The 12,500-nt window shown below is 42.3% G+C and overlaps 1 protein-coding gene across 1 annotated transcript in view; it reads left to right on the plus strand.

Annotated features, from left to right (window-relative positions):
* naaladl1 (N-acetylated alpha-linked acidic dipeptidase like 1) overlaps window positions 1–11,234 on the plus strand; it is a gene marked incomplete at both ends in the record, with an annotated part of 22,600 nt that extends 11,366 nt beyond the window's left edge. Inside the window, 9 exons of the mRNA XM_080432666.1 lie at window positions 337–400; window positions 495–562; window positions 770–861; window positions 1,447–1,540; window positions 2,261–2,342; window positions 2,907–3,080; window positions 6,089–6,176; window positions 8,410–8,502; window positions 11,057–11,234. Of these exons, the coding sequence (XP_080288792.1) occupies window positions 337–400; window positions 495–562; window positions 770–861; window positions 1,447–1,540; window positions 2,261–2,342; window positions 2,907–3,080; window positions 6,089–6,176; window positions 8,410–8,502; window positions 11,057–11,234 (933 nt within the window). The remainder of the gene's footprint in view (window positions 1–336; window positions 401–494; window positions 563–769; window positions 862–1,446; window positions 1,541–2,260; window positions 2,343–2,906; window positions 3,081–6,088; window positions 6,177–8,409; window positions 8,503–11,056) is intronic.
* Between the last annotated feature and the right edge of the window lie 1,266 nt (window positions 11,235–12,500).

Genomic DNA, 12,500 nt, shown 5'->3' on the forward strand with positions numbered 1-12,500 from the left:
GCGCGCTACGAGAAAAATCTTGAAGATTTGTGCAAATCTTTGAATATATATTTTTTAAAGCGAACATTGTTGACACAAATCTTTACTTCTGGGGAGGTTCCTGGAACAAAATATTTTACAAATGTTCGCTGCTTTGAAAAATACACATATGCAAAGATTTGTACAAATCTTCAAGATTTTTTTTTAATTGCAGATCTACAAGCTCATAGCGAGGCACTCGGTGCCGCACTATGAGCTTCTAGATCTGCTGTTTTTTGAATAGCCAAATAGTTTTTAATGGGTTAAGATGTACCTGCCTGTCACTCATATGTACCTTCACTGCTCTCTCTCCATCAGCAATATTATGCCAAACTCAGCGAGCGCACCGTAGCGTACATCAACGTGGACATATCAGTGTTTGGTAAGAACCTACTGATGATCACTTCCTGTTTCATACATTATTAATGAGCCTAATTTAAAAAAAAAACACTGACCCACAATGCTTTGCTCTTTAGCCAACGCCACACTCAGAGCTTCAGCCATGCCGTCAACACAGAGCCTCATCTTCACCGCCGCTAAACAGGTGAGAGGTCAAAGGTCAAAGCAACACACTAAAAAGGTCATGTGTTGTGTGTTCTATATAATGTACAGTCGGTCATAGATGTGTTGTGTGTTCTATATAATGTACAGTAGGTCATAGATGTGTTGTGTGTTCTATATAATGTACAGTAGGTCATAGATGTGTTGTGTGTTCTATATAATGTAAGTCATGGATGTGTTGTGTGTTCAGGTTAAAGCTCCTGGACCAGACTCTGCCTCTGTCTATGACAACTGGATCAAGGTGAACAACAGAAGCAGTCCAGCACATGGAACCATCCCCAGGTACTGACTGTTGTCAGGGGAGCTCAGAGCTCTCACCTTTCGAAATGTACCCTTCAATTTATTGTGCATGCCATATAATAGTAATAGTTGAGATTAGGCCTTAAATGTCAAATGTTCAAGTTCAACAAGCATGCTCAAATCATGTATACTTTACTTTATTTCAGACCATTTTCCAAAGCATACATTCTCAGGTTCCCACTCTTCTTGTTACCAAGGAGTTTAACGAGTCATATTTGCATACTACTACTACTACTACTACTACTACTACTACTACTACTACTACTAATAATAATAATAATAAAAGCATAAACTTATATAGCGCCTTTCATGAACCCAAGGACGCTTTACATCAAAACAATGAACAACCAACAAGCAAACAAACAACCAAACAAAACAACAAACAAATATTTGCCTTCAGCCTGAGAGAATAGGTGTCTTTTCAAGGCAGCCTTAAAAGAGTCAGTGTTGGAGCATGGAGGCCGATCTCCGTTGGGAGAGAGTTCCACAGGGTGGGGGCTGAAGCTGAAGCTTGTTTTGCCCTCATTGCTCATGGCAGCCATATTGTTCTGTTTACTGTTTGACCAGAATGGGCGTTCTGAGCGGAGCGGGCAGTGACTACGCTGCCTTCGTCCATTACCTGGGCATCACCTCCATGGACATCGCTTACACATACGACCGGGTAAGATCAGTGACCACTGTGTGTTGAAGGGGTAACTCACCAAAAAGATTATTATGACATATTTGTTTAGTTTTTGTTCCATTCCTGAGACAGTAATTTGATGACTGGCGGAATCTCCGATGACCCGGTCATCAAATTATTGTCTCAGGAATGTGACAAAAACTAAACAAGTGTGTAAAATATAAATAGAATATACGATTTTTGGGGGGTAAACTACTCCTTAAAATAGTTTTATTTAGAGGTTGCTGTGTGTCTGCAGCTATACTAGTCCAGAATGCTGCTACTCGCCTCCTCGACACCTCTTTTGAGGCTTTCCACGCTGTCTTATCGAAATAAAAGTAAAAATCACACCCTGTGTGAAGTGGGCGGTGTCTTGCTAGCTAATCACAATACTGAATGGAGTCAACCAATCATGTACAAAAAATAAATACATTTATTGAAACACTCTTTATGATGGACGAAACCATAACTTGAAAAAAACAAATGTATGTTTTTTTTCAAGTTATGGTTTCTTATATAGGGCTATGCACATGTGTCATGTGACACTGGCCAATCACAGTCCTGAATAGATTGTGATTGGCCAATCACGGTGCAGGATAATTGTACAAATTTCCAAACCTCACTTATAGGGGCGGTTTCACAGCGCAGGATATTTGTACATTTTTCCAAACCTCACTTAAAAAAAATGACTCTCATCATACAGCACTTTGTTTTACACAGACAAAAACAAAGGCTCGAATTTACCCTGCGTACCACACGGCGTACGACACCTTCGACTACGCCTCGAGGTTCATCGACCCCGGTGAGGAGGAGGAGGAGCACTACTTTTAATGTTGTAACACATTTTACTCTCCGGAGTTCAACTTCCCTGCAATAGAGCATCGCAGTTCCCGCCCACTTCCTGGTTTTTCGTGGTGCCGGAAGGAACAACTCAATGCATTTTTCCCATTGACATTTCCAAAAATATTTATATCTATTAATTTAAGCCTCGAATCAAGCCATCATGACATGACATGAATCATGACCATAAAACGTTTTTTTCTGTGATTTTTTTTTATTTTATATTTAATTATATGATATACTATATTTAATAAATACCCTTTGTTTTGCCGTTTTCAAAAAAAAATAATCACAGAATCAAACGTTTTATGGTCATGATTCATGTCATGTCATGATGGCTTGATTCGAGGCTTAAATTAATAGATATAAATATTTTTGGAAATGTCAATGGGAAAAATGCATTGAGTTGTTCCTTCCGGCACCACGAAAAACCAGGAAGTGGGCGGGAACTGCGATGCTCTATACCTTCTTTTCACTACTGTTTGTTTGTTTGTTTGTTTGTTTGTTTGTTTGTTTGTTTTGGCAGGGTTCGTCAGTCACCAGGCCGTCGCCAGGACGGCGGGGAACGTCCTGATACGATTGGCCGACAGTCTGGTGCTGCCGCTCAACTGCAGCGACTACGCCGAGAGTCTGGAGGCTTACCTGGACAAAGCCCTGGAGCTCTACCAGACCCAGCTGTCTGGAAACAACATCTCCATGGGTGTGTGTAGAGCATTGGTTCTCAAAGGGGGGTCCGGGGACCCCCAGGGGTCCTTGAGGGAGTTCCAGGGGGTCCCCAACTAAATGATGGATAGTTAGGAACCAAATGGACCCTTATGGGTCTGTAACTCTGAGAGTGTACAAATGGAACCAAATGGACCCGTTAGGGTCCATTTGGTTCCAGTGTACAAATGGAACCAAATGGACCCGTTAGGGTCCATTTGGTTCCATTTGTACACTCTTTGAGTTAAATTTGAGTTAAATTAACATTGATTTTACAATATAAATGAAGGTCCCAGAGATAGTGCCATTAAATGGGGGTCCAGAGCCTAATGCATGTCAATCTGGGGGGTCCTTGAAATTAAAATGGTTGAGAATCACTGCTAGAGCCGTACAAACCTTGGGCATATCTTTTCAAATGGGGGTCCGCGGGCTAATAAGTGTCAATGTGGGGGTCCTTGACATGAAAAAAATTGAGAGCCACTGACGTAGAGGGTGTCTCTAGGGGCAGGACCTCCGTCGTATGTAGCTACTTCCCCCGGAAACTGTCTTTTTTTTTCAACCAATCACAACAAGCTGGGTCTCGCATAGCGTGGTCTCGGGCGGTCTCTGTACACATTTGATAGTCTCTAACAGTCTCTAACAGTCTCTGATAGTAGAGTCAGATATAGGGCAGGTGTAGGCAACCTTAGGCACAGGGGAGGGTGATCCCTGTCACACTGGCATTAATCTCTCAAGAACAGATTCTGCTCTGCGTTGGAATCTGTCGTGAAGGTTCGTCATAACGTGTACACACTGGGCTACACGTGGGCGTGCCTTCAGATCAGGAAGCAGGCCGCGCTTTACCCAATCAAATGTAGTGGGCGGGATTTACGTGTCCGCCGATCCTTCCCCACTCGAAACCAACCAAAACTAATTTAACAATAGCGTCCGCGGAGCAGACAAAACCACGAAAAGATATTCACATTTTAACTTGCTCTTTCATCATAGAAACAAGTGGGCTTATAACCAAAACGATCCATGTTCTCTGGGAGAAGTGGTGTTAGTGTTCCGTGTAGAAATATTGTTAGTGGGAATGAAAACATAGTCGCACCACCGGAAGTGAAACGCTGAAGGCAGACCAAAACCCTGGTTTCCTTGCGCACGGGTGCTACGTCGTCATTGTCCCAGAGCCAAGTGAGATAGCACAAACAGCAGAGGGCGCTGTTTTTCCTTCTCATTTGGTTCTGGGTTCCCAGATTGCACTGGCATAAGCGTGTGAGAGAGGTTTTTTCTTTTTAAATTAAATATTCAAAAAAGGTTTAGTCCCCTCACACTTTTTTAATAATATGTTTATAGATTTTTTCCTTTTTCCACAAAATATTTCAACATTACATTACATACATAACAGAAAGCAAAATGGACATTTAAACATTACAAGACAATCACTAAAAAACTAAAGAATAACACGTGACATCAGCACTACATTCTTCCTTTAAATGTGACAGATTATTGTTTTCCATGTACTGTATAAGACACCTCCTGAAACATCTCTTGTTTGTCCTTAATGATAAGTGATTTTCTCCAGAGGTAGACATAAAGACAGTTCCCTGAACCACTGTGCAATGCTCGGTTTGTCCGGCCTCTTCCAGGTCAATGCTATAACTCTTTTAGCTTGTAAAAGACAAATATCTATAAATATTCTCTCATTGCGCTTTATTCTGTGTCCAACCGAATAGAGGCCCAGCAGAAAGAATTTAGGCTCTGGTACAATGTTAATTAACAGGATCCTTTGTATTTCCTGCCCAATCTCCCTCCAAAACTCTACCAATCTTGGACGTGACCATAAACAGTGGAACAATGTGCCTCATATCTTCACCACAGAAGTCCCCTCACATTTATAAACAAATGACATCCTGCACCTAATTCTACATTCATTCAAAGTGATAACTCTAAGGTCGTTTGAGACGGGGGCGCGCCTATATGTAATTCACTTTCAACGAGAGGCGGACGATTATTTGGGACGCACGGAGAAGTTGAAGAGCGGCAGTGGTGGAAAAAGTACTCAAATTCTTTACTTAAGTAAAAGTACCAATACTGCAATATAAAAATACTCTGTTACAAGTAAGAGTCCAGAATTCAAAATTTACTTGAGTAAAATTACAAAAGTATTGGCATCAAAATGTACTTAAAGTATCAAAAGTAAAAGTACTAAATATTTGAAAATAGCAGATCTACAAGCTCACAACGCGTCGCGATGCGACGCGTTGTGAGCTTGTAGATCGGCTATTTTCAAATAGCCTATGTATAAAATAGGGCTAAAGTGGTTAATGTGGTTATGTTTTATAATGTAATCATTTATATCTGAAAAGTAACTAGTAACTAAAGTTTTCAAGTAAATGTAGTGGAGTAAAAGTACAATATTTGCCTCTGAGATGTAGTGGAGTAGAAGTAAAAGTATTGGAAATTGGAAATACTCAAGTAAAGTACAAATACCTCAAAATGTTACGTAAGTACAGTACTTAAGTAAATGTACTTAGTTACTTTCCATCACTGAAGAGCGGTGAGGCAAGCGGGCGCGGTCCTGGGAAATCTCCGCGCTCGTTTGTGCACGTGCGCTCGGACGGCAAGAGCTGGATTGCAGTACGCGCAGGAGGACAAAACAATAATGACCGTGGCGTGATCCGAGCGAGACCGCCCGCGTCCACCGCTCCCTGTGTGTAACGACCGTAACTGGGGAGGGAGTCTGGGAGATAGGTGGGTTATTGAGTCTAATGATCATTACATCCTGATGTGAATGAACATATTCCTAAAGAAGAAAAGAGATATATGTATGTATATGTATAGAGTCTAGACTATGGACAATCAAAGTCAGTTGGACATATTTTATGTTGATGTGGTGTCATAATTAAACGTAATGTTGATATGACACACTGACTATCAAGACAATGTAAACATGGCACTTCATGTCAAACAGTTTGCTGACCCTTGTGATATGAGTGTTCAGTCATTCCATACGTTTCCTTTCAGAACCTCTACAGAGAGCAGTGGTCTTGTTCCGCTCTGCAGCCAAAGGTTTGGACCAGCTGATACAAAGTTCTGATCTGGCAAATGAAACGTAAGAACACACACATGCACACGCACGCACACACACACACACACAACCACACACGTACAGTACAAGCACGCACGCACACACGCACACACACATGCGCACCCACAAGACCACACACACACACACACACGCACAAACGTGTACGCATAAGCACGCATTTGCACGCACACACACACGCGTGTATGCACAAGCGCGTGCACACAAGCATGCATGTGCACACATGCACGCACATGAAAATGTGCAAATGACACACGTTATCATGATAATTACCAGTGTTGGGGAGCATTACATTACATGTACCGTAATTTTCGCACTATAAGCCGCACCTGACTATAAGCCGCAGCAGCTAAATTGAATGTTTGGAACATATATAAGCCGCACTGGACTATAAGCCGCGGGTGTAAAATCCATAGATTTAGGAGGTCCCCTAGTGGCCGTTAGCTGTAAAAATCCATAGATAAGCCGCACCGTTATACCGCAGGGTCGAAAAATTGGAAAAAAGTCGCGGCTTATAGTCCGAAATTTACGGGTAGTTGAACTACATTTTGCTGTAGCTTGCTGGTAGTTCAACTACATTCATAGTCATTTTTTTGTAGTTCAACTACTCAAGCTACAAACTACAATTTTGGGCCATAACATGAAATGTAAAGTATTTTTATTTGACCATTATTACTGAGTTCTTGTACCAGCAAGTGTTGATTTCATCGACTAAAACTATGACAAAAAAGTTCTGTTGACTACCTTTTTTCACAACGCATCTGCGTCACTTTAGATGTCTTTGGCTATTCAAAAATAGCAGATATACAAGCTCATAGCGCGGCACCGAGTGCCGCGCTATGAGCTTGTATATCTGCTATTTTTGAAAAATCGTGAATTTTTAGGATTTAGTTTTTTTTTAAAGAATCGCCTCAGGTCTTAATGGGTTAAGAAAACTAAATAAAAACTAAATAAAAACTAAGCTATGATGACTAAAACTATGACTGAATATACAGACAATTCCGTCAACAAATAAAAACTAGACTAAAATGTTTGGGAGGGATTAACGGAGAAGAGATCCAGTCGAACTAAGACTAGTCATCATGGGTGCACACGGGTGTCACAGACCAAAAATAGCAGATCTACAAGCTCACAATGCGTCGTGCTGCGACACATTGTGAGCTTGTAGATCTGCTATTTTTCGGCTATTTTTGGCATGCAGCTAAGTGAAAATCCTTTCGATGCCATCACGGCCGGCCAAGAATACATTTTAGTCGACTAAATCAACTGTCGATTTAGTCTACAGTTTAGTCTAGACTAACCTCGTGTCACCAGTCTTTCCACCTCGGAGGAAAGCCTGGTATGCGTTACTAAAGACCCATCTGATCCGGTCTAGGCCACGCCTACTGAAAAAAAAGAAAGAAAAAAGAATCCTCTTTCCGGATTGTCGCGATCCGGTTTTGCGGTGCCGCTTTGTTTTGGTTCCCCAATCCCTATTTAAATGGAATAGAATTTCCCCGTGGGATAATACGGATAATACAGACGCTAAATAGTCTCCGGAAAGTACATTCACATTTATATTTAAAAAATAAGCTATACTACGCCGCATCAAGGATTTTATTAGGACGGACCTATTTTGGGTTGAGTCTGGGGTGGGTCTTTCCAGATTGTCGCGATCCGGTCGGCTGATGACGCGAATGACGCGCCCGGTGACGTAGGGCTACTTCCGCTCCCGACCGGATCATATACCCGAAAAGGAATGCTGCCCAGGCTAGTCTAGACTACAATTAGACTAAAAGTAGAACATTTCAGATGACTAAAATATGACTAAAACTAAACAGAATTTTATTCAAAAGACTATGACTAAAACTAAATCAAAATGTTCTGTCAAAATCAACACTATGTACCAGACACCCGTTTTGAAACACAGTCCAGACTGACCAGACTGACCAGTGTCCAGACTGACCAGTGACCAGACTGACCAGTGACCAGGCAGCAAGTATCCGCTGCTGAAACTGAAGCCAAAGTGAGAAACCACTGTTTTTTTTCCAGTGGTATAAATATAGTTTGTTCCAACTAATGCAAAGGTGAAGTAGAGTAGTTGTACATTGATACAACTGATAATTACATCTAGATTAACACAGGTCTCTGTGTGTGTGTGTGTGTGTGTGTGTGTGTGTATGTGTATGTGTATGTGTATGTGTATGTGTATGTGTATGTGTATGTGTATGTGTGTGCGTGTGCGTGTGTGTGTCCTCAGACCATTGAAGGTGCGTAGAATCAACGACCAGCTCATGCTGTTGGACCGCTCCTTCTTGGATCCTGTGGCGTTCCCACACAAATACGCATTCAGGTGAATATTAACAACAGTCACTGTTAGTTCATTATCGTTGTTGTCAGGCAGAAACCTCTTATCTCCATATTCTAACCTTGTGTGTTTTTTCATAAATTAACGTCCTACTCGATCACACTATAGCGTCACACAAAAGCATCAAATGTAGCAGATCTACAAGCTCGAAACGCGACGCGAAGCAACGCCTTTGGAGCTTGCAGGTCTGCTTTGTGAGCTTGTAGATCTATACTTTTGCAAGTTTTTTATTTGAATCCTGAAAAGTAACACCTTTGAGACATATGAGGTTTCCACCTGACAGAGACGATATGACACCATGTGTGTGTCAACTCGGCCTGTGTCTGTGTCTCAGAGGAGGCTGTGGACAGGTCACTGTGTCTGTGTCTCAGAGGAGGCTGTGGACAGGTCACTGTGTCTGTGTCTGTGTCTGTGACTGTGACTGTGTCTGTGTCTCAGAGGAGGCCTGTGGACAGGTCACTGTGTCTGTGTCTGTGTCTGTGACTGTGACTGTGTCTGTGTCTCAGAGGAGGCTGTGGACAGGTCAGAAACCCACCTACACGTGCACCTGATTTGGATGCTATCAGTGCATTGAATGGGACATTATTATCACGTTTTATCAGACCATTGAATGGGCGAAGTAGGGAGACATACTGACCTACCCGCCATTTATCAGACCATTCATTGGGCGTAATCAGGAGATACTGACTGTGGCGTATGGTGGATTCTAACGTTGACTGGGCCAGAACCAGGGGGGGGGGGGGGGGGGGGTTGCGCAACAACGGCTGATAAGTCTCTTGAGAATTACCGAGCCATTCCGGGTGGAAAACGGAACGCTCGTCCCAAAACACGCTGCCCCATTTTTTTTCCGGTTTAGACCCGGGGCGAGGGTGTTTTAGGACGACGGTTCTTCTTCTATTCCATTTCTGAATGGAGAGAGGTGCGCGTCTCTGCACAATGGAGAGAAGGACGGCCGAGGCTTCCTTTTTGCTACTCACAACAATGATGAAATGTGAGGCTATTTCTGGGCCCTCTTTATACCGTGTACCTGGCAGGAAACCGGTTTGACGGCGAAAATGGTTTTCTAATGGCCACTCATTAACAATTCGGCCGAATGCAAATGAGCCCCAATTGAAAACAAAGGCGACTTTCTGTGGTCGGCTACAACAGAATAGGGTGAGGGGCTGCTAATGTTGTTATGTAGATTTTTTGTTTTTTTCCCCCTGGCGGATCTTGCCCCTACACAGGGGAAAGCAGGGTTTACAGACCGGGCCATGGCCTCGTTGGCCCCAATGACCGTACGCCTCTGGATACTGACCTACCGGCGGAGACTTATATAAAGTTACGTTTCGGTTTGGGACCATGACGGAGGCGCGCAGTCTCAAGCGAACTTGAGCCACGCGAAGCGCCACCGAGCCGGTCTGCAGAAGACACATGATAATGTGAATTCACACGACCGGGATGATTTGCCAGGCTAGGGCAACGACATTTAGAACCAATAACACCCTTAATCTTGCTCATGTAGGTTAATCGAATAATCGAGAAGCAGGTTTTTTTTTCCTTCTTCTTATATCAACGAATCGACACACGTTAATAATCCACTAAATCGATTAGTCTGATTAAGCACTTAACCATGTATTATTCAGCACTTTGTTGTACAATGGGTGAATGTAATGCACAATCTATGTAAAGCGCTTTGGATAAAAGTGCTATATAAATGCACCATTTACCATTTTACCATTTACTCAGTGCCGTCCGAGTTATGTACCGATAGGCACAGTATGGTAAACCATGTTGTGGGGACTGCTCTGCCTCCAGGTAGGTCAGTATCTCCTGATTACGCCCAATGAATGATCTGATAAATCGTGAGTAGGTCAGTATATCGCCTACTCGCCCATTCAATGGTCTGATAAAAGGTGATAATGTCCAATTCAATGCATTGATAGCATCCGAATGAGGTGCCTGTGTCTGTGTCTCAGAGGAGGCTGTGGACAGTTCACAAACCTTCCTTCCAGTGACAGTTTACTTCTGTGGTAACATGTTGTTGTGTGACATTTCACCCACTGCTTTACACCCGTAAACCTGTGACAATAAAGTTAATTCTGATTCTTGTGTGACCTGTAATAGAGTACAGACGTCCTGACGTCACTCGTTCATCCCCTGGGTCGTGGAAGTAATTTCTCTATGGACAATAACATTGGGTCGTCTTAGAATCGTCTCATATAAGAGTTGTGGTCCAAAAATAAACAAACTGTCTCTGTGATATTGTCAGGGAGGTGGCTCTGTATCGTTTATGATAGTCAGTCACTCATATTTGATACAGTCTGTTTCTGCCGAAATTTTAACTAATTCGGCAGAAGTAACATTAGCGTTTTCTCACCGTCAGTTGATGCTTCATATCCATAAGTCATTTGTCTATTTTTGGAACACAGTTCTTATTAAACACGTCTATGGGAATTCAGAACGGGGAAAGAAAACCACGACCCAGGTAGGATGCGTAAATTACGTCAGACTTCGCTGCTCTATATCATGTGACCTGTCATATTGTGGGTGTGTCCAGACATGTGCTGTGGGCGTCCAGCTCCGCGGGTCAGCCCACCTTCCCGGGTTTGGCCGACGCCTTCGTCTCCGCCCAGGCCTCAGGGCTGTCCGCCGATTGGCTGGAGGTCCACCGCCACGTGTCCATCCTGAGCCAGGCCATAGAGGGCGCCGCACACACCCTGCTGGACGTGATTTAGGAGGCAACGCGCCGCTCAACACTCACTTTATGCTTAGCTGTACGAAGGAAGGTGTCGCACGGTGAAAATGGCAGATCTACAAGCCCACAAGGGTCACACCACCATATGTTGTGAGCGGTGGTGTAAAGTAACTAAGTACCTTTACTCAAGTACTGTACTTAAGTACATTCTTTTGTTCATTTTAATTTTACTAGAGTATTTCCAATTTGCACTACTTTTACTTCTACTCCACTACATCCCAGAGGCAAATATTGTACTTTTACTCCACTACATTTATTTGAAAACTTCAGCTACTAGTTACTATATTATAAAACATACATTAACCACTTTAGCCCTACGTAGTGTGACAACGTACAAATGAATTAGGGGTGTGTGTGGTGTTTTTGAATAGATAAATACAAAGGTTTTGTAGTTATGATATATATAGAGAGCGTTTGTTCAGTAACAGGGCTCTCCTCGTCTCTCCAGCTCTTTAGTAAACTATTGTATCCAAAGGACCGCAATATAACAAGCTGTTTTTGTATTTGATCCTATATGCATAATGTTCATGTATATTAATATGCATTTTTGCCATTTAAAACATCAATCAAGCAGTCAATCAATCAGGAGAGATAACTCCACAAAGACCACTTTATCAACTTCACTTTTATTCAGTAGAAAGCACAGGGAGATATTCTCTTTTAATCTGTATTTTGTACAATATAATTTAAAGAACATCTAGATGACTTGTACTTGGACTAGACTAATGTAATTATGTGATAGATTTAGGAATATAGAGAGCTAATGTCATAGCCCATAACCTAAGGCCTGACGTTTGTGATGAAGCCAATCTCTGCATGTGACATGAATAAAAAAAATTACATCATTATTTTTAAATAAAACATATTTGCAATAAACTGAATCTTTATCTTCTATTCTATCTATCTATCAGGAGGTGTATTACATACAGTCTGATACATTATAACTATGAGAAAATGGCCACCGATCGGATTAAAATGCTTTTTATTGAACAATACGGAAGATACGGGTACTTCTGAGAGCCCGTACATGATTGTAACATTCGTAGCCATGAGGTAAGCACTTAATATTAGAAATGTGAAGGTTTATGTAGATGTAAGAGCCGTAAATGGAGAAGGTTCATCCATGACGGTCGTGACAGACGACCGCCGCGTGAACCATGGCTGCTTGGCCACCAGATGGAGTGCTTTCCTCACCTCCATAAAGAGCCTGCTGCTGCAATAGTCAGTGGAAGAAGTACTCACATGT

This window comes from Gymnoscopelus braueri (assembly GCF_963280865.1).
Source record: "Gymnoscopelus braueri genome assembly, chromosome: 7".
Taxonomy (NCBI): domain Eukaryota; kingdom Metazoa; phylum Chordata; class Actinopteri; order Myctophiformes; family Myctophidae; genus Gymnoscopelus; species Gymnoscopelus braueri.